The 23,833-nt window shown below is 59.4% G+C and overlaps 4 protein-coding genes across 10 annotated transcripts in view; 2 read left to right on the top strand and 2 right to left on the bottom strand.

Annotated features, from left to right (window-relative positions):
• Positions 1-23,833, top strand: part of ZMAT2 (zinc finger matrin-type 2) — a 205,046-nt gene that overhangs the window by 123,854 nt on the left and 57,359 nt on the right. The gene's annotated exons all lie outside the window — the stretch shown is intronic.
• Positions 5,287-10,010, bottom strand: CD14 (CD14 molecule). Of its 2 annotated transcripts, none has more exons than XM_069869649.1 (2): positions 9,674-10,010; positions 5,287-8,484 (listed from the first exon to the last, which is right to left on the bottom strand). In XM_069869649.1, the coding sequence occupies exons 1-2, from the start codon at positions 9,979-9,981 to the stop codon at positions 7,119-7,121; spliced, it is 1,674 nt and encodes a 557-aa protein (XP_069725750.1). In that variant the 5' UTR covers positions 9,982-10,010; the 3' UTR covers positions 5,287-7,118. The 2 variants fall into 2 exon arrangements, with proteins under 2 accessions (XP_069725750.1, XP_069725751.1); XM_069869650.1 differs by having other exon boundaries at positions 9,769-9,877.
• TMCO6 (transmembrane and coiled-coil domains 6) lies at positions 11,377-22,011 on the top strand. 6 transcript variants are annotated; one of them, XM_069869658.1, is made up of 12 exons: positions 11,377-11,477; positions 12,831-12,955; positions 13,198-13,307; positions 13,427-13,610; positions 14,996-15,100; positions 15,670-15,755; positions 17,940-18,056; positions 18,700-18,808; positions 19,749-19,923; positions 20,021-20,115; positions 20,609-20,776; positions 21,487-22,011. In XM_069869658.1, the coding sequence occupies exons 1-12, from the start codon at positions 11,399-11,401 to the stop codon at positions 21,649-21,651; spliced, it is 1,518 nt and encodes a 505-aa protein (XP_069725759.1). In that variant the 5' UTR covers positions 11,377-11,398; the 3' UTR covers positions 21,652-22,011. The 6 variants fall into 6 exon arrangements, with proteins under 6 accessions (XP_069725759.1, XP_069725761.1, XP_069725758.1 ...); XM_069869657.1 differs by lacking the exon at positions 11,377-11,477 and having other exon boundaries at positions 12,659-12,955; positions 20,024-20,115; XM_069869656.1 differs by lacking the exon at positions 11,377-11,477 and having other exon boundaries at positions 12,660-12,955.
• Positions 21,936-23,504, bottom strand: NDUFA2 (NADH:ubiquinone oxidoreductase subunit A2). Its single transcript, XM_069869695.1, has 3 exons — positions 23,387-23,504; positions 23,209-23,315; positions 21,936-22,127 (listed from the first exon to the last, which is right to left on the bottom strand). The coding sequence occupies exons 1-3, from the start codon at positions 23,479-23,481 to the stop codon at positions 22,036-22,038; spliced, it is 294 nt and encodes a 97-aa protein (XP_069725796.1). The 5' UTR covers positions 23,482-23,504; the 3' UTR covers positions 21,936-22,035.

The following is a 23,833-nucleotide window of genomic DNA, read 5'->3' as shown; positions in this document are numbered from 1 at the left end:
CTGCTGTCACCAGCACCCGTTCCTGGGTGGGGAAAGGGAAGGAGGATGAGTTTGACATGTTTAAAGGAAGGGCCAAGACGTCTTCCAGTCTCTGGCTGAAGCGTTTCCCATCCCGTAAAGCGATGCTCCCCCGCCATGGATCGGCCGCCCCGTGCTCTGCACCTGCTGGCCCCGGACTGGCATCGGCCAGGGGCGCTTGGGTCTCAGGCTCTGTATTCCCCGCGGAGACCCGGGCCTGTGGGAGCAAGAGGAGATGTTACAGGGATGCAGGATTCAGGGCTTCTGCAGCTGGGATGTCCCTGGATGAGGAGGCCATGGCCTCGCCTGTACCCACCTTGGCACTGGGCTGGCATATCGGAATTGTCCCCTGCTGCTCGGCCGCTGCCTCCTGCTTCTCCCACCTTTGGCTCTTCAGCACCTGGAAGAAGGAGCTGGGGGGCCTTGCTGGGCTGCTCCAGGTGCAGCTCCGGAGACACATCACACCCTGCCATCTCACCCCCAGCCCGGCGGCTCTGCCCTCAGTGCCAGGCAAGGGATCGACACCAGGACCGAGCTCGGGCCTTGTCCGACTGGGGGAATTGGTGCCAGGCTGGTCCCACCAGGTGTCCTGGGGCGATTTCACACCTGCAGCTCCCGCAGGGCTCTCCGCAGCCGGACCATGACCATCTTCTGCTCAGGGACAGCTCCAGCCAGCAGCTCCATCCGCAGCCTTCGGATCTCCCTTCGGTGCACTGCGATCTCTTGCGCTGGGTCCCAGAGCGTGGCCGAGATCGTCTTGGCCACCCCCTTCACTCGCTCGGCCAGCCCCAAGGCCGCAGGGATCTCTTCTCCAGAGGTGTCTGCGACAGCAGGGCCCACAGGGCTCCACCAGCATGGGGACATCCAGTGTCCGGCTTCCCATGGCTGGGGATCTCCCAGGACAGGGACCGAGTGCCAGGCGTGGGGAAGGGGCATCGCAAACAACATCCCAGTCCCAGGGGCTACCTGGCAGCGTCACACAGAGCAGCAGGAAGGTCAGGCTGTTCCCCTCCAGCAGCCGCTCCACGATCCAGGGCAGGCGGCTGGGGTCAGGCCGATGATGGCCGGTGGCCGGTGCCCTGCGAGTGGGGTGAGAGGTGTCCCAGGAGAGGGATGGGGCTGAGCTCCAGCCCATGAGAGCCTGAAGATGGGTCAACCTCGCTGGGAGCAATTCCACATCTCGGAGGGGTGGGAGGAAGCCCTTGGCTCCCATTGGGGTGTCCGAGACCCTCCTGCCTCTCCTCCAGGTACCAAATCCCACCCAGCCCCGCAGCAGGTACCACGTGGCACCGGGAGGGGACTGCTCAGCCCCGGTACGTACGGCTGCAGGCAGGGCCCAGCAGCTCCGGGTGATGCCAGGATCCTGAGCGCCGAGCGCCGGCGCCTGCCGCCCTCCAGCTCCCGCTCCAGGGTGAGAGTGAAGAGGCTGCTGGCGCTGCGGAGAAGCCAGAGCGTGAGGCCTGCAGCCAGCCCCGACACCTCGATCCCTCCCAACCCTGCGGGATATTGGCCAAATCCCTCACCCCTGTGCGGCCGAGCCCCCGCCTGCGGGCGGCTGCAGCGCCGGGATGGTACCCAGCGCCCGGGTGTAGGCACTGATGGCAGCCTGGGCGTCTGGCACCGCGATTTCCGTCACCTCCTCCACCATCCTGGGGGCAGAGACGGGAGCGAGCCAGGAGGGTCACATCCACCTGCCTCTCCAGAGCCATATCCCTGGCTGAGCACCGGGCTCCTGCCACTGGACATCGGGTACCCACAGGCCCAGGGGTGCCACATCCATCACTTGCAGGGCTCGGCCGTCCGGACGGAGCAGGTCCCAGGCTTTTTCGGGGGTGCAGACCTGGAATAGGGCTGATTAGACGGCGGAGCAGAAAGAGGGGACTGCTGGCATCCCACACTTGTTGGGGCCACGCGTAGCTAAGGTCTAAGAAAGCAGGTATCTCAGCCTCTTTTCCAGCCCCAGGGGCAGGGAAAGACAGAGCCCTGGGATGCCAGAGCCCTGTGCCGAGCTTGGCAGGTCCAGCTGCTGTGCCAACAAAACACACACTGGAGGGACCTCCAGGCCACAGGGAGTGGTTGCTGACAGGAAAACCCAGCCACGCAGCAGGCACGAAGGTGTTCTCCCCCATTCCCACCGTGCTGCTGGAGTCTGGGAGACACCCCATAGGCAGCCCAGGCTTCCCATGCCTGTTAAGTCCTGCAAAGACGTGAGAAAACCTGGGATCTGAAAGTCTCCAGCCTCTGGTCACCCTGGGGATGTGGTGGGATGCCAGTACGGGGGCAGCATGGCAGGTCTGGCAGTAGCAGTGGGAATGGGAACCCCTCCCTGGGGCATCTCCTCCAGCTCTGCTGCTGCCCTACCTGGACCACGCTGATGGTTTGCAGGCTCCGTGCGGCTCCCCCAGAGGCCTCCAGTTCTTGGAATACTCTGTCGATTACCTGGGGGAAAGCAGGTCAAGCTGGGAACCGCTGGTTATTGCCTGCATCCCACACCCATGCCAGCAGGATGGGGTCAGTTGGACGACCCGGGAGCTGAGCAGGGGCACTGTCACCTCTCCCCGTCACCTCTCCCCGTGCCCTCACCTGCCAGACGATGCTCTGGAATGGCAGCAGGGTCCCAGCGCCACGCGGGTCCCACAGCAGCAGGGTCACACTGTAGCCAAGGGGGAGCAGGGCCAGCTGGGGTCTTGCCAACTCCAGGACCTTCTCCTGGTGGGAGAGACGTGGCCAGCAGAGCAGCGGCGCGTGGCACGGCCAGCGTGGCACAGATGAGCATCGGCACAGAGAGCATCGGCACGGATCGCACAGCCCGGCACGGTGAATGGCACGGTGTGGAGGCGCAGCACGCGTGGCCCGGCACAGCCCGGCACCGGCACCGTGGCACAGCGGTGAGCGGCTCCCCAGAGAGAGCACGGCACGGGCAGTGAGGGCACAAACAGCCCGGCACAGCCTGGCAGCCGCGTCCCAGCACCCAAGAGGTGTTGGGACGAACCCAAGCGGAGAAGGGGTGAGGAACACCAGCAGAGCCACCGACAGCACCCAGCCCTGGGTGCCACACACCGTCTGTGACACCCGAGGAGCTGGTGGTGGTGCCCAGCGCCTCCAGCGAGGTGCCCACAGCTCGGGCCCACGTGTCCCTGGGCAAGAGGGGTGCAGAAGGAGGGCTTGGAGCCCACAGTACCTGCCCGGCATCCAAGTGGAAGACAGCATCAACCGTCAAGCACCTGTCCTGTCACAAGGGAGGGAGGGTGACAGCGCTCAGCTTTCCCCCATCCCAGTACAATCAGTGTGGGCTAAAGGAGGGACTGGGCACACAGGGATGGAGATGGGGGGTGGTTTGGAGGGCCTGGCGCAGGCCAGGCTTGGGGGAGACCTGGCCCCTTCCTCTGCTCTCTGATAGCCCCCAGAAGCCCCTCAGCATCCGCCGGGGTCCGGAGTGTGGAAGGTGGCTGGGATGGGGCCCGTGCTCCTGCCTGGGGACCCTCATCCCCTCGCTGCCCACCTCCTGCTGCTCTCACCTGCATCTCCTTGCCAGCGAAGAGAACCTGCAGGGGGTCTTCACTGCTGGCCACCCAGCTTTCCCCCAGCCCTGGAAGCACCGGTCACAGAGTGTGGTGGGGGGACCGCTCCCCTCTGCCCCAGCCTGGGGCCAGGTCCCAGAGCATCACATCGCCCTGAGCCCTCCAGATGCTGCTCAGAGCTCCTGGGGTGGGGGGACGCCCCCTCCCCATTGCCACCACCCACACCAGCACAGCCAGTGCTCCCAGTGCCACCGCGGCTGCCGCCCAAGCCCAGATCCCTGGTGTGGGACCAGTCCTAGCTCTACCTGCTGCCGGCTGGAGCCCCACGGCTGCCCGCACACACACGTCCCTCTCGGCCTGCGGGGACACAGGTGACAAATGAGACGGGTCCTGCCCCACAGCATCTGCCCGAGCTGGAGGAGCCCCTGGGCCAGCCACCCCGAGGACAGGGGACAGATCACAGAATCATAGAATAGTTTGGGTTGGAAGGGACCTCAAAGATCGTCTAGTTCCAACCCTCCTGCCATGGGCAGGGACACCTCCCACTGGATCAGGCTGCCCAAGGCCCATCAACCTGGCCTTGAACACCTCCAGGGATGGGGCAGCCACAACTTCCCTTGGAGACCTGTTCCAGCATCTCACCACTCTCATGGTGAAGAAATTCTTCCTAATGTCTATTCTAAAGTACCCCTATCCAGCTTATATCCATTCCCCCTCATCCTATCACCACAAGCCTTTATGAATAGTCCCTCTCAGATCCCTCCAACCCCCCTGTGATGTCCCCACGACGGCACCCACCTCCCCAGCATCCATGGCTTGCTCGGTAGCAACAGCCTGTGAGCAGAGGGCAGAGCAGGGGATGGGGTTACACGCAGCGATCGTGTTCCCTTGCATCATTAATGGGTGTCGGGCAGAATCGTGAGGGCAGGGACTGAAGAGCAGGCAGGGCACAACGTGTTCTGGAGGCTGCAGCCCACTGACCAAGGAGTCACAGACCAACAGGTCAAGGGAGATGATTCCCCTGTACTCAGCTCTTGTCAGAATTCACCTGGAGTCCTGCGTCCAGTTCTGGAATCTTCAGCATAAGAATAACATGGAACAGGTCCAGAGGAGGCTACAAGGATGATCTCAGGGCTGGAGCACCTCCCGGACGAGGACAGGCCAAGAGAGTTGGGGTTGTTCAGCGTGGAGAAGAGAAGGCTGCTGGGAGACCTTAGAGCAGCTTCCAGGACTGAAGCTGCTTCAAGGGGCTCCAGGAAAGCTGGGGAGGGGTTTTTTACAAAGGCATGAAGTGATCGGATGAGGTAGAGTGGCTTTAAATCGTAAGGGGGAAGATTTAGACTAGACATTAGGAAGAAATTCTTCATGGGGCAGGGGTATGGGGGCCTGGCCCAGGTTTCCCAGAGCAGTGGTGGCTGCCCCATCCCTGGAGGGGTTCAAGGCCAGGTTGGATGGGGCTTGGAGCCCCTGATCCAGTGGGAAGTGTCCCTGCCCATGGCAGGGGGTTGGAACTGGCTTCGAGGTCACTTCCAACCCAAACCATTCCATGATTTGATGGTTCTATGTGTCCGTAGCACCACAGGAGGCAGGGGGTGCTGAGACCCACTCTCACCATTGCTGGGCTCCTGGCTCCACGAGGGGCATCTCTGCAAGCCACGGCCAGGAAAGGAGGGACCTTCGGCTATTGCGAAGGCTTTTTTTATGCACCAGAAGCAACCACAAACCACAGAATCACATTTATTGTTGATCAGTCATCCCAAGAAAGCACAAAGGGAATGCTGAAGCTGAGGATCCATGTGGAAATGCCGACCAGGAGACAGGAGAGAGGTCCCAGGTCACACCCTGCCCCATGCATTTGGACGAGACCAGGCATAACGAGGAGATGAGCCCATGTCCCTCTGCCTGCCACCATTCCCCTGTGGAACGAGGTTACAGAGCTGGCCCTTCACTCCCCAGCCCCTGCCTGCCCAAACATCTCCAGGCAGGAGGGAGAGGCCAGGCTGGCCACAAACTGTCATTGCAAACAGAACTAGCAGCACCCAGGGCTCCAACAGGAGCAGAGCAAAGGGGGAGCTCGAGTTCACGCCTCACATGGTTGCTGCTAAGGGAAAGCAAATTCCAGAGGTTTGGGACACAGAGATTTCTCCATCCTCATCCATTAGACAGCAGCTGCCCACAACAGTGGTGGCTGCCCCATCTCCGGAGGTCTTCAGGGCCAGGTTGGATGGGGCTTGGAGCAACCTGATTGGGTTGGAATTAGATGATCTTTAAGGTCCCTTCCAACTCAAACCATTCTACGATTCTATGGCTCTGCTCCCAGGTCCTGCCTGTAGCGAGGTGCAGCGCTGATCCCCGAGATGCAAACATGGACACCTGGTGCTCACACCTCTGCCAACACAGGGACACGGGCAGCACGGCCCCATCCCACCCTCCAGCTGCCCAGGCTGACGTGGGCTGGTGGCACAATTCCAGACGGCACCCTTGACCCCTCCAACAGACCCCCAGCCCATCACGGATCCCCAGCCTGGACCCTGGTTAGCTGCTCACCAGCTCCACCGTGCTCTGGTTTCCATCCCACTGGCCAGTCCAGCCTGCCTTGGCTCACAGCTCCCATCCACACAGGCACAAACAGAATAGAGTCAGCAACACAGAAAATGCCCAGGAATAGATTTCAAGAAGAAATCTAGAACAGGAAGGCAGAGGGAATCATGGGAACAAAGCGCAGGGCTTGCTGCCCGCTTACAACCAGCCCCCTCTTCTCCATCCCCTTTCCTCACACTTGTTCCTCCCCATCCTCCCTTTGACCCTTCCCATCAACATCCACCAGCAAGTTTTTCATGCTCCATCTCTCTCATCATCCCAGAATCAATTTTCTCTTTCCTATGAGACGTTTCCTGAATAACCCAGAGCAAACCTTTTTCCTTCTTATCAGTCAAAAAGTTCCTGGTCACACCTCTTCAAGGTCTCACTTGAGGGGATCGTCCACCAGCATCCTGAGAGCTGGGCCCCTGGTTGACGTTTGTTCCCTCCTGCTCGTTAGCGTGTGGGGTACAGGGGAGCTTAATTTGTTCATATTCCTGTCTGCTGTGGTTTTTCTCTGGTGCTGAATGGCAGCAGAAACAAAGTAAAGTCCTCGTGGCCACGGCCCAGCCGCGGCCCCGGGTGAGACGTGGTGGAGAACACACGCTGACTGCAGGGATGGTTGTGCTGGGAGCACGGGGATACGAGGAGGGCATCTGGGCCACCAGATCCCAGCGAGGATTGGGACATCCGAGTGCCAGTGTAAACGGGATGGAGCTGACCTCCTCTTGTTGGGTTTGGGTGATGCCACAGGGACAACAGGTGGCACCGGGCATGGGGATCGCAGCTAGCCATAAGGATAATCCCTGGGACAAAGCATGGTGAGGGGCTTTGCTCAGGGGTTTCCCCAAAACTTGGATGGGCAAAGCCACAGCCACTGTGGGAGCCACTCTCCGTAGGGCAGCCTGGCCAGGGGACACCCCAAAAGGTCCTCACCAGCACTTGGGGGTCCACAGAGCCCCTGCGGGAAGCACTGGTGGGAACGGTCACACATCCCCTTCACGCTCTGCGGCAGCGCCGGACGAGCCCGGGCCTGGATCTGACCAAGCAGAGGAGCCCGGCCACTCCGAGCAAGACGAGGGCAACGCAGAGCGGGGCGATGACAGCAGCGCGGTTACAGTGCAGCGCCGAGACCGGCACCTCCTGCACCATCCAGCCCTGGTAGCGCGGTGGGGAGACACACGTGTAGGCTTGGGGCCAGCCCTGCCCCAGGTGCCCCCCACCCGCCAGCGCCTGCAGCACCCCGGCCCCCGAGCACGAGCAGTTGAAGGGGTTGCCGGCCACAGCCACATCCCGCAAGCGCTCCAGGAGCTTCACCTCATCCCATGGCAGCTCCGTAATCGAGTTGTTCTCCAGGTGGAGGGTGTCCAACAGGGGGTAATTCTGGATGGAGGGGGCAGCCCGCAGCATGTTCTGGCTCAGGAAGAGCTTCTTTAGGGAGCTGAGGGAGATGTCTACAGTGTGGAGATGGTTGCAGCTCATGTCCAGCACTTCCAGACTGGGAGGCAGAGGTGTGAGGACTTCTACCAAGCCGGTGTTGGACAAGTTAAAAATCTGCAGGGACGCTGGCCACTGGCAAGAGGAGGATGGGTCTGCCAGGAGCTTGTTCTGACTGAGATCCAGGTCCTGGAGCTGGGACAGCAGCCTCAGGCTTTCGCACACCTTGTGGTAGGACGTCAGGTTGTTGTGACGCAGACTCAACAGCCTGAGCTGAGGGAAAGCCCCCTCGCAGAAGGCAGGCACCAAGCTCTCATGCCCAAGGCTGTTTTGTGCTATGTCTAGGGACCGCAGAGCCCTGAACATCCTCCCAATGGCACAGGGCAGGCTGGTGAGGTGGGAGCCGGTGATGGCCAGGTCCTGCAGCGTTCCCAGCCAGCTGCTCAGGTGGGACAAGTCTTGCTGGCGGCTCGTCAGCAGTGCCGAGGTTACGTTGTGGAAGCTCAGGGACAACACGGGCAAGTGCTGGCCAATCATTTCATCCCAGTTGCCTCTCCCCTCGAAAACACAGTTCTCAAACACCAGCTCCTCCACCTTGGTGTAGGAGAAGAACCTCAGGACCCGGGCGAGGAGAATCTCAGGCACCAGGAGATCACCAAAAATTATTTTCCTGACGAGAAGGGAGTTCAGCGTCTCAATGATGGAGGGGTCTGGATCACTGATGGGGAGGTCGATGTATCTCTCCAGCTCTCCCCCCCAGAACTCCACAACAGAGGCTGGGAGGCACTGGATGATGCTGCTCACGCTTTCCTGGGAGAGGCTGTAGCACACACAGTGCTCCTGGGTGCGATTGAGGAAACACCGTCCTTCTGCCTCCAGCAGCCCCAGCCCCAGGAGGAGGAGAACAGCCACGGTCATGATGAACCACCTACAAAGGAGAGCAGTGGTGAAAGGCAGCACTCCCGTGGCAGCTCAGGGGACCACTGGGATCCAGGCAACATGAGAGCCGCCCCTCCGGGACACAGCACTGCCCTCGTCCCTCCTGCCCAACTGCCCTCACCCACCAGCACATCCTGGCAGTACCTGTGACTCATGGCAGAGCCCAAACCATCGAATCATGGAACGGTTTGCGTTGGAAGGCATCTCCAAGCCCATCCAGTTAGAACTCCTGCCACGGGCAGGGACACCTCCCACTGGATCAGGGGCTCCAAGCCCCATCCAACCTGGCCTTGAACCCCTCCAGGGATGGGGCAGCCACCACTGCTCTGGGCAACCTGGGCCAGGGCCTCCCCACCCTAACAGCAAAACATTTCTCCCTAAGATCTCATCTCAATCTCCCCTCTTGCAGCTCAAAACCATTTCCCCTCATCCTATTCCTGCCCTCCCTGGCATCCCCAGGAGCTGCACCACTGCTGCTCACCCCTCGTAGGACCCTGCTCCTGCCCCACCCCAAAAGCGTGGGGGCTCCTCCTGAGCCGGGCTCCTCACTTTCCTGCCTGGCTGCAGAGACCCCCGTTCCTGAGTGACCAGGGAATCCCATGGATCAGGAGAAACAAAAAATGTCGAGTGAAGCCAGACATACTAGTCTGACTGCTGGACAGGAGAGCCACAGCCCAGCTGGTTTCTCTGCACGGATCACTCTGCAAAGCGGGGCAGGAAATTGCAACAGAAAGCTTCGCATTTTCCTTTTCTCCCTCAATGGGCTCATTGCTGGCCTCCAAGGGGACAGTAGGAAATAAACTGCTGAGGGTCTGTACGTCCCCACCCGCAGCAAGTGTTGCTGTGCTCTCTGCCAGCAGAAAAGGCTTCACCGACAGATCGCAAAGAAGCGGCAAACGAAGAACAAAGTTTCCTGTGACTGTGCGGACTGAGCTGTGTCCCAGCACCCGGCCAGGGCAGTGGCGAGGAGCCCTTGGGGGTCTCCAGCCCAACCTCTTGTTTCTGCTGCTGGCACCAGTGCTCAGCAGCCACAGCTTTTTCTGGCCGCACCTCAAAACTCACCACGGGCAGAGCCCTCCCCAGCTCTCCGGGTCGCTGGGCTCCCTCCCTGGAGCAGCTCTCCTCTGGCACGAGTGCGGAGCAGCACCAGGCAGGGCAGGATTTGTCGGATGACTCACCAGCTCACACCAAAATGTTTCCTTGCCCCACAGCTGCTTCCTCCAGCCGCCACCAAAGCCAGGGCTGAGGTGCCACCGGCTCTGCAAGCGCTCACCTCTCTCCCACGCCCGATCCTCCTGCCGGGTAGGAGCTCAAGCACCTGCAGGTGTCTTCCAGCTGCCGTTGGTGCTTCCGCAGCCTTGTCCTGCCAGTGTTTAAATCCACGTGCTGGGGCTGGCGGGCACCCAGAAGCAGGCTCCTGGGCACAGCCCATGCTCCTGCTGCGTGACTTCCTTGGCAGGATGGGGCTGGCCATGGGAAGCAACATTGCCAAGCAGCATCTGCCCAAGGCACTTCTGCTTTGCTCCCCTGCAGCAGGGAGCTCTGGCGGCTGCAGGCTGGGGAGGGATGTGGCCTAAGTGCTAACCCTGCTCACTTTCCTAGCAAGAATGAGGGAAGCGAGAGCAGTCACTGAACCCTAAGCGCACGCTCAGCCCAGTGGCACCTTTGGTTCCAGGTGCTCTGGGTTTTCTGCATCCCAGGGCCCACTGGGTGCCGAGCACCCTGCTGGAGGCAGCACAGGAGGGTCTGGGACCGTCACACCCAGTATCCCGGCCAATCCCAGATACCTGTGGCCCACGGGGATGGGGCAGATTCCCACCTGCTGTGTGCCAAGAGTACTTATTCACCCAGGGTGGGCTTCCTTATGTCCTCAAGTTGTGCTGGGGGAGGTTTAGATTGGATACTATGGAAAATTACCAAAAGAGTGGTGAAGCCCTGGCACAGGCAGCCCAGGGCCGTGGTGGAGTCTCCACCCCTGGAATAGTTCAAACCATGTGGCCATGGCACTTGGGGATATGGTTTAGCAGGCACAGTGGGGTTTAGGGCTGATGAATCATGGATTCTATGAATTCTATGAATCATAGAATCACCAGGTTGGAAGAGACCCACCGGATCATTGAATCCAACCATTCCCATCAATCACTAAACCATGTCCCTCAGCACCTCATCCACCCATGCCTTAAACACCTCCAGGGAAGGTGACTCAACCACCTCCCTGGGCAGCCTCTGCCAGTGCCCAATGACCTTTTCTGTGAAGAATTTTTTTCCTAATGTCCAGCCTAAATCTCCCCTGTTGGAGCTTGAGGCCATTCCCTCTCGTCCTGTCCCCTGACACTTGGGAGAAGAGCCCAGCTCCCTCCTCTCCACAACCTCCTTTCAGGTAGTTGCAGAGAACAATGAGGTCTCCCCTCAGCCTCCTCTTCTCCAGGCTAAACACCCCCAGCTCTCTCAGCTGCTCCTCATAAGGCCTGTTCTCCAGCCCCTTCACCAGCTTTGTTGCTCTTCTCTGGACTCGCTCCAGAGCCTCAACATCCTTCTTGTGGTGAGGGGCCCACAACTGAACACAGGATTCGAGGAGCGGTCTCACCAGGGCCAAGTCCAGAGGGAGAAGAACCTCCCTGGACCTGCTGGCCACGCCGTGTCTGATCCAAGCCAAGATGCCATTGGCCTTCTTGGCCACCTGGGCCCCTGCTGGCTCCTGTTCAGTCGCTGTCAACCAACACCCCCAGGTCCCTCTCCTCCAGGCAGCTTTCTAGACAGACTTCTCCTAGTCTGGAGCTGCTCAGGGTTGTTGTGCCCCAAGTGCAGGACCCGGCACTTGGCCTTGTTAATCCTCATCCCACTGGCCTCAGCCCAGCGTCCCCCCCTCCCCAGTCCCCTCCCCGGTCCCGCCTCCCGCCGCCATGCGGGGCCGATGGGGCCGATGGAGCCGCGGGGCGGGGGCGGCGGCGCTGAGGGAGCGGCGGAGGCAGCGGGAGGCGGGTCGGTGGGTCTGGGGGCCTGGGGGGGTCTGTGGGATCCCGAGGGAACGGCGGGGTCGGGGGGGTCTGGAGGATCCAGGGGGTCTGCGGGGCAACTGTGGGATCTGGGGGGGATCGGGGGGGTCTGTGAGATCTGGGAGGAAAAGAGGGATCCCTGGGGGGGGGTCTGTGGGATCGGGGGGGGGTAGGGGCGTCTGGGGGCTCTAGGAGGGAATCGGGGGGTTTATGGGATCTGAGGGGAAAAGGGGGATCTGGGGGGGGGGCAGGGGGGTCTGGGGGATCCAGGGAGGAATCAGGGGGGTCTGTGGAATCTGGGGGGTAGGGGGTGTGTGTGAGATCCCAAGGGGGAATCAGGGGGGGTCTGTGGGATCTGGGGGAAAAGGAGGATCTATGGGAACAGGGGGGTCTGGGGGATCCCAGGGAGGAGTCAGGGGGGTCTGGGGCGAAAAGGGGGATCTGGGGGATCTAGGAGGGAATCAGGGGAGTCTGTGGAATCTGGGGGGAAAAGGGGCATGTGAGGGGTCTGTGGGATCTTGGGGGAAAAGGGGGGATATGGGGGGTCTGTGGGATCAGGGGAGGTCTGTGTGATCCAGGTGGAAACCAGGGGGTCTGTGGGATCCAGGGGAGTCTGGGGGGAAGAAGGGATTCTGTGAAGAAAGTGGGTTGGGGGGGTCTGTGGGATACAGAGGGAATAGGGGAGCCTGGGGATTCAGAGGAACAGGGGTGTCCAAGGGATCTGGGGGGAACAGGGGGGTCTGAGGGATCCCGGCGGGGAATGTGGGGGATACAGGGGGGACCTGTGGGTTCTGGGGGAGACAGAGAGGGTCTGTTGGACCAACGGGGGTCCAGTGGGGCTGGGTTTGTGTTTGGGACCCCCAGGAGGGGCAGGGGATACCAAGTGGATCTGTGGGATCCCAGAGGGCCAGAACCCTGGGGGAAAGCCAAGCAGAGCCCTGGCTCCTGCCCCGTCTGCCCACACATCCCAGGTTCATGTGGCCCCTGAGCTCCCTGCCCGCTTGGTGAAGCACTTTACAGCCTTGCGGGATCTGCTCTGGAAGCCCCAGTTGCCTGTGGCTTGAGTTTTCCAAGGTCTCACCTCCCTGAACCCACCCCTGTGTCCCTCTTGGCACGGCCACTGCTGTCCTCACGCCTCGATCGTGCCATCCTCACACCACAGCCTTGTGTGCTGACACGCACCCGCTGCCATGGTGCGTGAGGTCGAAATGCCATCCCTGCCTTCTGCGTCCCTCCTGGCTCATGCCAGGAGGAACTGGCAACTTCTCCATGCTAAAAGGCTCTTTGGTGGGATGGAGAAGCCTCTTGTCCTCGCTGACAGTGTCTTATTCCATCCCAGCTCTCAGAAAAGCCCGGCGGCAGGAGCAGCTGGTCAGCAAGAGGCTTCTGCGGGAGGAGAGCACAGCAGCGGAGGGTGGACAGGATGGAGCAGAGATCGTGCCGGACCCTCTCTCGGAGGATGAGGTGAAAAGCGTGAGGTTTTGTGTGTTGATGGGGGTCCCTGGGGTCTTCCCCAGCCATTGTGGAGGAGCCTGGCTGGAACGGGGTTGGAAGTGTTCTTGGAGTTACTGCCAGACATGGTGAGGAACAGCAAGGTTCTTTGTGGTCATTTATGTGCCCTGGGCTTCTTTGCCTCCTGGATCAATGGGATGGAATTCTAACACTGGTGCCAGCTGAAATTAACCCATTTTTTAATTTTTGGACAGGTTCTTGAGCTGCTTAAGGGGGTGCAGAGGGGTTCAGACGACAGGAAAAGGTCACTCAGCCAGCTCCGCTTGGCTCTGCAGAACCAGGAGACTCAGCAGAAGTTTGTCAGGTCAGACCTGCTCTGGCATTTTGTGATCAAGGCAGTGTCCAGTGCATCCCTCTGTCCCTGTCATCCTGTGGGTAAGAATGGAAAGGCAGGAGGTAAGAGGATGCTTTGGGTTCCACCAGGCTGGACGGCAGCATCCCGACGCTCATTGGGCTCTTCACCAGCAGACTGGCGGACGTGCAGATGGAGGCCGCCCGCTGTCTCCACGAGCTCTCCCACTCCAGTGACCCCATGGTGGCTGAGGCCTGTCTGCCAGTGACCTCCTATCTCCTCACCTACCTCTCAGGACACAGCGTTGAGTTCACAGTAAGATCCATGCTTGTGTTTGCCAGGGCTCTGGCACGTGATAAGCTCTTGGTAGTGGTTGGAAAAGACCCGCAGGATCATCGAGTCCAACCATTCCCATCAATGACTAACCCATGCCCCTCAGCACCTCGTCCACCTGTCCCTTAAACACCTCCAGGGAAGGTGACTCAACCCCCTCCCTGGGCAGCCTCTGCCAGTGCCCAATGACCCTTTCCATGAAATTTTTTTTTCTGATGTCAAGCCTGAACCAACCCCGGCAGAGCTTGAGGCCGTTCCCTCTTGTCCTGTCACTTGGGAGAAGAGCCCAGCTCCCTCCTCTCTACAACCTCCTTTCAGGGAGTTGGAGAGAGCAATGAGGTCTCCCCTCAGCCTCTTCTTCTCCAGGCTAAACACCCCCAGCTCTCTCAGCCGCTCCTCATAAGGCCTGTACTCCAGCCCCTTCACCATCTTCGTTGCTCTTCTCTGGACTCGCTCCAGAGCCTCAACATCCTTCTTGTGGTGAGGGGCCCAGAACTGAACACAGGATTCAAGGAGCGGTCTCACCAGTGCTGAGTCCAGAGGGAGAAGAACCTCCCTGGACCTGCTGGCCACGCCGTGTCTGATCCAAGCCAAGATGCCATTGGCCTTCTTGGCCACCTGGGCCCCTGCTGGCTCCTGTTCAGTCGCTGTCAACCAACACCCCCAGGTCCCTCTCCTCCAGGCAGCTTTCCAGCCAGACTTCTCCTAGTCTGTAGCTGCTCAGGGTTGTCGTGCCCCAAGTTCAGTACCTGGCATTTGGCCTTGTTAAAGCTCATGCATTGGTCTCATTCCAGCGGTCCAGCCTGTTCAGATCCCTTTGGAGCCTCCCTACCCTCCAGCAGATCCATGCTTCCACCCAGCTTAGTGTCATCCGCAAACTTGCTAAGGGTGCATCAATGCCTGCATTGCCTAATTGCACTCAGTGCCTAAACGGAACGGCTTTGGGATACATCAGTGTTTTGCCGGGTGCTGTGTGGCGTGCCTTGCACCGCATGCCTGGGGGAAGCAGGATCAGAGCTAAGGGGCAGGATGAGGAGCAGCCCCAGATTGCTGGTCACATCCTAGTGCAACAGGCAGGCGGCATCCTGGAGAACAGTGTGAAATCAGAGGGGGCTCATGGAAATGCCGCAGCCTGGAAAACCTCAAAAATGGAAGGGATCAGTTCTGCCAGCTCCAACTGCAGCAAGAATATGAGGATAAATTGAAGCTGATCCAGCTGGGAACAGGGCAGCTGGAGAGGCCAGCAGCATCCATCCATGTCTGCCCCTCTGGAGGTGGCTTCTGGGGAAGTGTGGCCCCAAGGCCTCGCTGGCTGCCCGGGTTCCTCTGGGAGTGCTGAGGAGCTGACCCGCTCTCCTGTGCTGCAGGAGCTGTGTTTGTACACGCTGGGGAACCTGGTGGTGGAAAGCGAAGCTGTGAGGAAGCGGCTTCTGCCTCAGGGCATCATTCCAGTGCTGGCATCCTGCATCCAGGTGGGTGAAACCTCTCCGCAGTGCGCCTCCCCTGTCCCAGAAAGATGCCCTTCCCTATACCCGTTTCACACTGCGTGACCAAACAGAGTTACCGGCTGTGGCCATGGGCTGTGCCAGTTGGGGTGAGGGTCTCTTATGGGCTCTCCATGCTCTGTTTTTGGGGTTTGAGTCACCACTTTGTGCCCTTCTCCAGCTGAATCCCTCAAAGCCATAGCTGTGGCTTGCCGATAACGGTCTGTAACATGGGAAGCCGCCGGCACATCCCCTCAGCCCACATACGAGGCCAGCACAGAGAATGGGGCTGCCTCTTGTGGATTTGAATGCTCAAAGTGGCAGCACTTCCACGTTTGAGCTCCAGGGCAGCCCATGTGTCCAAGGAGTGGTGACAGCTCCGCTTTGGTGCAGCCACAGCTTCCACCATCGCCCTGGTTGCCCTTTTCTGCAGACACGGAGGGGCTGTGCTGCTCAGCTGCGTGTTTTGCTATTGCAGAGGGATGGGCATGGCAGCCGGCACCCTGGGAGCCGCTGGCTCTGTCACTTGGGATTAGCTTTGTTCTGTTTGATTGCAGTCCCCGCACGATGCGGTATTGGAAGGCCTGGGCTACGTCCTCTCGCAACTCCTCCAAGCCAAGGAAGCTCCGGCAGAGATCATACCGTGAGTCCCAGCCCCTCAGCCCTGACTCAGGATGGGCCCTGGGGTGGTATTTGTGTGCCAGGAACGCCACCATCTCTCCCTTCGCAGTGACAGTTATAGCTCAGGATCCTACTGGGACTGTGGAGGTTTTGTGGCAGGTCAGGACTCTTCTCCCTCAGCCTCATCTGAGCAGATAGCTCTGGTATTTCGGGAAAGGACAGTGCTGTGCGGGGTAGGCTCACGGGGAAATTCTGGCTGTATTCCTCCTGCGAAGATAAAATCAACTTGACGGCCCCGAGTGCCAAAAATGCAGCCCCGGCCAAGGTGTTTGGAGTGCCCACAGCCCTGCACCAAAGCGGAGAGCTTGCGCTGGGCCTTGCTGCTGCCCAAGGCTGCAGCCCTTGGGAAGAGGCTCTTCCAGGTGTATTTGGAGTGGGAGGCACCCAGTGTGGGGCAGAGCAGCTCCCTGGGCCTGGCCAGGGTCTCCCCATCACTTGTCTGTTATCACAAATTGGGCCCCTCGCTACAAGAAGGACATTGAGGGGCTGGAGTGCGTCCAGAGAAGGGGAACAAAGCTGGGGAAGGGGCTGGGGAACAAGTCTTACGAGGAGCAGCTGAGGGACCTGGGGTTGTTTAGCCTGGAGAAAAGGAGGCTGAGGGAAGACCTCATTGCCCTCTACAACTGCCTGAAAGGAGGTTGTGGAGAGGAGGGAGCTGGTCTCTTCTCCAAGTATCAAGGGATAGGATGAGAGGAAATGGCCTAAAGTTGTACTAGAAGAGGTTTAGATTAGATATTGGGGAAAATTTCTTCATGGAAAGGGTTCTCGGGCACTGGCAGAGGCTGCCCAGGGAGATGGTGGAGTCCCTGTCCCTGGAAGTATTTAAAAGATGGGCAGATAGAGTGCTTAGTAGTGGACGATTTAGTAGTGGACGATTTAGTAGTGGATGATTTAGTAGTGGATAGGTACGGTTGGGCTTGATGATCTCAAATGTCTTTTCCAACCAATGTCTTTTTCTTGATTTTAGGGTTCTATGAAATGAGGTTTTTAGATAATTTTTTTTTTTCAATTAAAGTGCAACCTACGAAGGTCACACTATTCCTGCACAGAGGAAATACAGGACGGAACACGGGATGATGTGTGCTTGTAGCTAAGGAGAGATGTGCTTACAGCCAAAGGGTTGGATGTGCATGACTGGTTCTGCATCACTTAGCTCAGGATTCAAAGATCCATAGTGCTTATTCCAAATTCCTTTACATTCCCATCTGGGCATCTGGTGTGACTGGAGTCGGAATCCAAGGTTTCACCGAGCAGACTCTCAGGCACTGGCGATCATAAAATCCATGTAAAGGCAGGACAGCAGCACGGTTGACTCCAGGGAGAGAGGGGCTGACATGGACCAGGAAATCCTTGGGAACTGCACTCTCACAGACCCTTTACCTGTCCCTCATGCCATAGTTTGGGTCTGGGGTCTTCTCCTTCCTCCCTGGATCCCTTCCCTGTTTGAGACAGGTTATGATCTTGCCTACTTGCAGCTGGTGTTGATCTGTATCCTTGAAGCCTCAGTATTACTCAGTTTCTTGTTGACTCCAGAGCCCTGTTTTGACAGACCAAGTTCTGAGCGCTGGGAAGGTTTTTAACTGGGAGCTCCCAGCTGGTGGCCTCCTGCTTCCAAGCCAGCCTGGCAATTCCCGCTGAGGAAGCAGAGCAACCAGTGCACTAAATCACACAATGTTATAAAGCTGAATGATGTGTTCTAGGGGAGCTGCTTGGTGTGCAATCCAGCTACTGCTCAGGGAGGGTCCAGACGGGGCTCACCAGAGATCTGTGCTTGGTAAAACAACCCATTGCTCTTGGAGCTCCCCTGAGAGGAGTCCCAGCATGAGGGGAGAGCGTCGTGGTGCAGCCAGCACTGCCCAGCAGGGAGAGCTTGGAGAAGGCTCGCTGAGGCTGTCTTATTTGTGGGATAAAAGTGTTTGGCTCATAGTCATAACAGGGCTCCTTATCAGTGTTCACTGTGTCCTTCTACTTCTCCTGGGTTCCTGGAGGAGTTCGGTTCCTGGAGGAGTTCTCATCCTGGCCCTGAGCTCCTCTGGAGCCTGAACCCAACTGCTGCTGTGTTCCTTAAAAGAGAGGGCAGAATGCATCCGTCCCATCTGTCCTGCTCCTGTCCATACCTCCCCTGACTCTGCCGTTCTCACTCCAGCCTGGTTCTGGGCTCGGCTCTGCCCCAGCACATGCTTCGACTGGTTTGCTCTGGCCTCAAGTCTGGAACGGGAGCAGCCGTGGAGTTTGCATGGAGTCTCCACTACATGGTTTGTAGGTAAATGCACTTTTCTCCTCATCCAGAGTTCCCTGGGGGACACCCAAAGGCACGAAGGCTTCTTCCCCACGGGGGAGGGTTAACCTGGATGGCTTCTCCTCCTCCCTTTCCCTTGGGAAAGCAATTTCCCTGCCCTCCTGGGCATTCCTGCTCTCGTACCTGAGTGCACACACGCTGCTGGTGGGATTCAAAGCTCCTTTAAAGTGGGATAATGGGCGCTAAACCCATGCTGTTCCTGGTGCTGCGATCCCCCCATTGCCTCCCCATGTCGGGTGGTGGTCCCCATGTTCCCCACACTCCCCAGGTGAAGCTCCTGGAATCCTCGCATTTCTGGGGCTGCCACAGTGTCACCAGCTGGGGTGGCTGCTGCCACCGCCCCTGCCCACCCCGGCGTGGCTGCTCTCCTGCCGTCCCTTCCAGCAGAGAGAAGGGAACATGTGGGTAGTCCCACAAGGATCGGGGCTGTTGTTTCCAGACCCACGCAGATAATTCCAGTGGATCTATTTGCCACGGGCTTTTAAACTTTCTCCCAAGCTTGGAGACCAGCGGTTGCTCAAACACAAAATGAGCCCGGTGGAGAGTTCCCAGGCCCCATTCCCTGGCAGGGTACGGAGAGCAATCCCACCGTCACTTCCCTTCGCAGCCACACAGCCGACGCGGCGTTGCTGTCGCTGGGAGCTGTGCCTGCCCTCACCTCACTCCTGCTCGACCTGGCTGCCGAAATCCAAGATGCTCCGGAGGGCCTGGAGCTGGTAAGAGATGGGCAGGGTCACCGGGTGCCCCGGTGTCATAGAATCAGCAGGTTGGAAAAGACCCATCAGATCATCAAGTCCAACCATTCCCATCAATCACTAAACCATGTCCCTCAGCACCTCGTCCACCCGTCCCTTAAACACCTCCAGGGAAGGTGACTCAACCACCTCCCTGGGCAGCCTGTTCAGTGCCCAATGACGTTTTCCCTAAAAAATTTTGTCCTAGTGTTCAGCCTGAACCTCCCCTGTTGGAGCTTGAGGCCATTCGATCTCGTCCTGTCCCCTGACACTTGGGAGAAGAGCCCAGCTCCCTCCTCTCCACAACCTCCTTTCAGGTAGTTATAGAGAGCAATGAGGTCTCCCCTCAGCCTCCTCTTCTCCAGGCTAAACACCCCCAGCTCTCTCAGCCGCTCCTCATAAGGCCTGTTCTCCAGCCCCCTCACCAGCTTTGTTGCTCTTCTCTGGACTCGCTCCAGAGCCTCAACATCCTTCTTGTGGTGAGGGGCCCAGAACTGAACACAGGATTCGAGGAGCGGTCTCACCAGTGCCCAGTACAGAGGGAGAAGAACCTCCCTGGACCTGCTGGTCACGCCGTGTCTGATCCAAGCCAAGATGCCACTGGCCTTCTTGGCCACCTTGGCCACTGCTGGCTCCTGTTCAGTCGCTGTCAACCAACACCCCCAGGTCCCTCTCCTCCAGGCATCTTTCTAGACAGACTTCTCCTAGTCTGTAGCTGCACAGGGTTGTTGTGCCCCAAGTTCAGGACCTGGCCTTTGGCCTTGTAAAACCTCATCCCATTGGTCTCATTCCAGTGGCCCATCCTGTTCAGATCCTCCCTACCCTCCAGCAGATCCAGGCTTCCACCCAGCTTAGTATCGTCTGTAGATTTGCTAAGGGTGACGCAGTGTGGCCAAAGAGCTTTATGTTCCCCCTGGCACAGATTGTCTGCCCGGTGCTGCGCTGCCTCGGCAACCTGCTGGCGGGGGAGACGGGCTGCGAAGCACAGATCCAGGACGAGCGCCTGCTCATCGCCCTCTTCCTCATCATGGAGCACTTCCTCCAGGAGCACCCGTTCATCGTGCAGGAGGGGCTCTGGCTGCTGAACAACCTCACAGGTGAGCATCCCGCGGGGCTGCAGGAGAGCCTGAGCAGACTCATGGCACCCTCAGGAACCCCAATTTTACTGACATCTTCTGTCTCTGCCTACCCCAGCAGACGAGCCCTTCTTCTGCTCCGCTCTCCTCTCCCTGGACCTGCTCCCGGCCCTGCTGCAGCTCCTGCGGTGTTCCCAGATGGCCACTGTGTTGGTGAGACTTTGCCTCGTGCCCCGGAGCTGGGGAAGTGCTGGATTTACAGTGAATCCCCCACACCCACAGGGTTCACGCTCAGGACAGTAGCAGCAGCTTGGCAGCAGCCCCGTCAGCCTCCCCTGCGGTTGCTGCGTCTGTGTTTGTCCTCGGCCGAGCCTTGTCCCAACAGGACAGGGGTTACGGGGTGGATGTTAGCTTGGGGCCAGGCACCTGGAATGGCTGGGGGAGGCTGCAGCCTCGTGGAAGCCCCTAGAGCTTTCAGGGCTCTCGGGGACTCGCTTGGCCAAGGGGTGGGCGGTATGGGTGCTTGGCGCAGGGATGTGGGATGCCAAGGGCTGGGGATGGTGGCGGCTTTTACCAGGCATTCAAAATCCAGCCGGTTGGTCAGCAAAGAGTTTCAGGGAAGCACCTGGCAGGGCCTCCAGTGTCGATGTAGGATTCTCTGGAGCCCGTCAGGAATCCTCAGCCCACACACGGCTTCTCCATCCAGGCCCTGACGGTGCTGTGCAACGTGGCAGTGAGGGGCCCAGCCCCCTGCCAGCAGCTGCACCGGCACCTGCTGCTGCCCCAGCTGCTGCCCGTCCTGGCGCTGCCCGACCCGGAGGTGGCAGGACAGAGCCTGGAGCTGCTGCACCTCCTCTTCCTGCACTGCCCAGAGGTGAGCCCAGCTCGCAGAGTGAGATCAGACAGCTGGGAGGGGAGGAGCATTGGAGGATCTGGGTTGGAAGGGGCCTCAAAGCCCATCCAGTTCTATCCATGGGCAGGGACACCTCCCACTACATCAGGGGCTCCAAGCCCCATCCAACCTGGTCTTGACCACCTCCAGGGATGGGGCAGCCACCACTGCTCTGGGCAACCTGGGCCAGGACCTCCCCACCCGCACAGGAAAACATTTCTTCCTAAGATTTCATCTCAGTCTCCCCTCCTACAGCTGAAGGAAGCTCATCCTGTCCCTCCACTCCCTGATCAAGAGCCCTGCCTCAGTTTTCCTGGAGCCCTTTTCAGTACCAGAAGCTGCTCAAAGGTCTCCCTGGAGCCTTCCCTTCTCCAGGCTGAACAACCCCAACTCTTATTTAAGTCCTTGCCACGCTCACCCCTCTCCACAGCACACAGGCTCGTGTGTGCTGGGGCACTCGGGACACTCTGAGTGGGAGCTCGTCTGTCCCAGAGGTTCCTTTTCATTGGCAGCAACTGCTTTTGGGGACAGGTTATTACCGGGGGATCTTTTGCTCCTGGCCAGTGATCGCTATGGCTAGAGTGACCCGTCTTGGGAATTCGCTCCATTCCCTGGGCTGTCTAGCGCTGGCTCTGGGCAGATGGGCTCAGCAGGGGCAGCCAGCCAGCTCTCATCACTCTCCTCTCCCACAGGCTGCTGCCGACTTTGTGGGGCAAGGTGGCTGCTGGGCCCTGGAACGACACCGGAGCTCCCCTGCGCTCCAGGAGCGGGCACAAGCGCTTCTGGACATGGTGGGACAACCCGCGGGAGCCTCTGCCTTTGCTCCCAGCCACACCACGCTGCCTGCCTTCTCCTAGGCTGCACCGTATCCCTCCCCTCCCGCTCTGCTCTGCCTCTGTTGGTCCTGCTTTCCCAAGGGCTCGTTAAAGGATCTGGCCACCAGTGCTAGCTGCACACAGATGCTGGTCCTTGGCAAGATCCAGCTGTTCCCATCCTTGCAATTGCCAGCAGCTGCCCTGTGCTGGGCCTGAAGCCAGGCCAGCGTGGAGCTGCAGGCTGGGCAGACGAGATCTCGATGCTAGGAAAGCGGGATATGAACTCTGTAGCATCTACTTCTAGCTTTAAACACAAGACACAATGCTCAGAGTAAGCAGGTTGTGTTTATGCGATTGATAAATTAAAGACACACATGTTTTATATTAATAATCATCAGCAAAGTCTCACATATTTACTGTCTGTCCTCACGGCTTGTTTTTCACAAGGTTCTCCAAGGCCTTGACCACTTGTTCCACGGTGAGGTTTTCCAGTGGCACGCTCTTCTCCTTGCCAAACTCTGTGGGAAAGACAGAGGGTAAGGCAGGCACCGTGGGCCTTTTCCAGTGTGAGGGCAACCCAAAGCCCTGCTTAAAGCTTCCCCAGCCACCACTGGTGTTGCAGCCCAGTGTCCCACTATTCCCCAGTGCACTTCACTGTGCCCAAGTCACTTTTTCCACCTTCCCTTTCTTCTCAGCTTTTCCCCTCAGGAGAAGCCAATGCAGCCTAACGTGTCTCCTTGCCTCTATTTTCTTTGCACCTGGGGACTCTCATCCCACTCACATCAAGTTGTTCACCAACACTTCAGTAAAACAGTGTAGGAAAACCTGCTGGCCTTACAGCAGCACGTCCTGGGGGTGAATTTCCCTGCCAGCCACACACAGACAGGAGACTGAGACAGAGAGAACTAGAATAGGTTGTGCTCATCTGTGGCCTCCACTGGGAAAGTCATGCTCCATCTCTTCAAAAAAGTGTTCCTGGAATCCTCAGCACAGGAAGGACATGGAGCTGTTGGAGCGAGGCTAGAGGAGGCCATGGAGATAAACCAAGGGCTGGAGCACCTCCTCTACAAGGACAGGCTGGGAGCTGGGCTTGTTCGGTCTGGAGAGGAGAAGGCTGCGGGGAGACCTTAGAGGAGCTTCTAGTGCTCAAAGGGGCTCCAGGAAAGCTGGGGAGGGGCTCTTGATCAGGGAGTGCAGGGATAAGATGAGGGGGAACAGTTTGAAGCTGGAAGAGAGGAGATCGAGATGAGATCTTAGGCAGAAATGTTTTCCTGTAAGAGTGGGGAGGCCCTGGCCCAGGTTGCCCAGAGCAGTGGTGGCTGCCCCATCCCTGGAGGGATTCAAGGCCAGGTTGGATGGGGCTTGGAGCCCCTGATCCAGTGGGAGGTGTCCCTGCCCGTGGCAGAGGTTGGAACTGGATGCGCTTTGAGGTCCCTTCCAACCTGAACCGTTCCTTGACTCGTTCTATAATTTATTTTTCCCAGACTTTAGGAAACAAACGCAGCCTTTGCAGCGCGGCTCTTCTGCTCTCCTTGAAACACAGAGAGCAGCCGCCATTTCGGCCCCAGGCCCCGCAGGGCGCCCCCCGCCCGCACTCACCGTAGCGGGCCCAGAGCCGAGCCGGCACCCCCGAGCACTCGCGGATCAGGATGGGGAACTCGGGGTTCGCCTTCTTGAGGGTCACGTAGTGCTGCTCCACGAAGTCCCTGCGGGGGGAAGGAGCTGAGGCGGCGGGGCCGGGCCCGGGAGGTCGCGGAGGCCCCGTCCCCGCCCTCACCTGGCGCCGCGGCTGCCGCCCGAGCGCGGGCAGAGGTGGACGCGGAGCTCCCGCAGCGCCGGGCCCAGCGCGATGCCCCTCACGGCCGCCGCCATCTTGGCTGCCCCCGGGGCCTCGAGGGGCGGGACCTCGGCGCGGCGCCCGCCAATCGCCGCGCCCGCCTCACGCTGCGCCCGCCTCCCCCGGGGCTCTCAACCAATCGTGGCGCCGCCCGCTCCGCGTCCAACCAATCACAGCGTTCGATGATCGCAGCGCCCGCCCCCTCAGGGCTCCCCGATCAAAGCGCCTGTCAATCACAGCGCTGAACCAATCTCAATGTCCGCCAATCACAGCGCTCCTTCGCCGGAGCGCCCGCCCCCCCTTCGGCGTTCAGCCAATCACGGCGTCTGCCGCTGTGCCCGCCCCCTCAGCGCCCTTAATCACAGCGCTCGCCTCTCGCAGCGCCCG

This window comes from Phaenicophaeus curvirostris, chromosome 15, assembly GCF_032191515.1.
Source record: "Phaenicophaeus curvirostris isolate KB17595 chromosome 15, BPBGC_Pcur_1.0, whole genome shotgun sequence".
Classification (NCBI taxonomy): domain Eukaryota; kingdom Metazoa; phylum Chordata; class Aves; order Cuculiformes; family Cuculidae; genus Phaenicophaeus; species Phaenicophaeus curvirostris.
The sequence above is the reverse complement of the archived record's forward strand: the minus strand, read 5'-3'. Positions and strand labels throughout refer to the sequence as shown.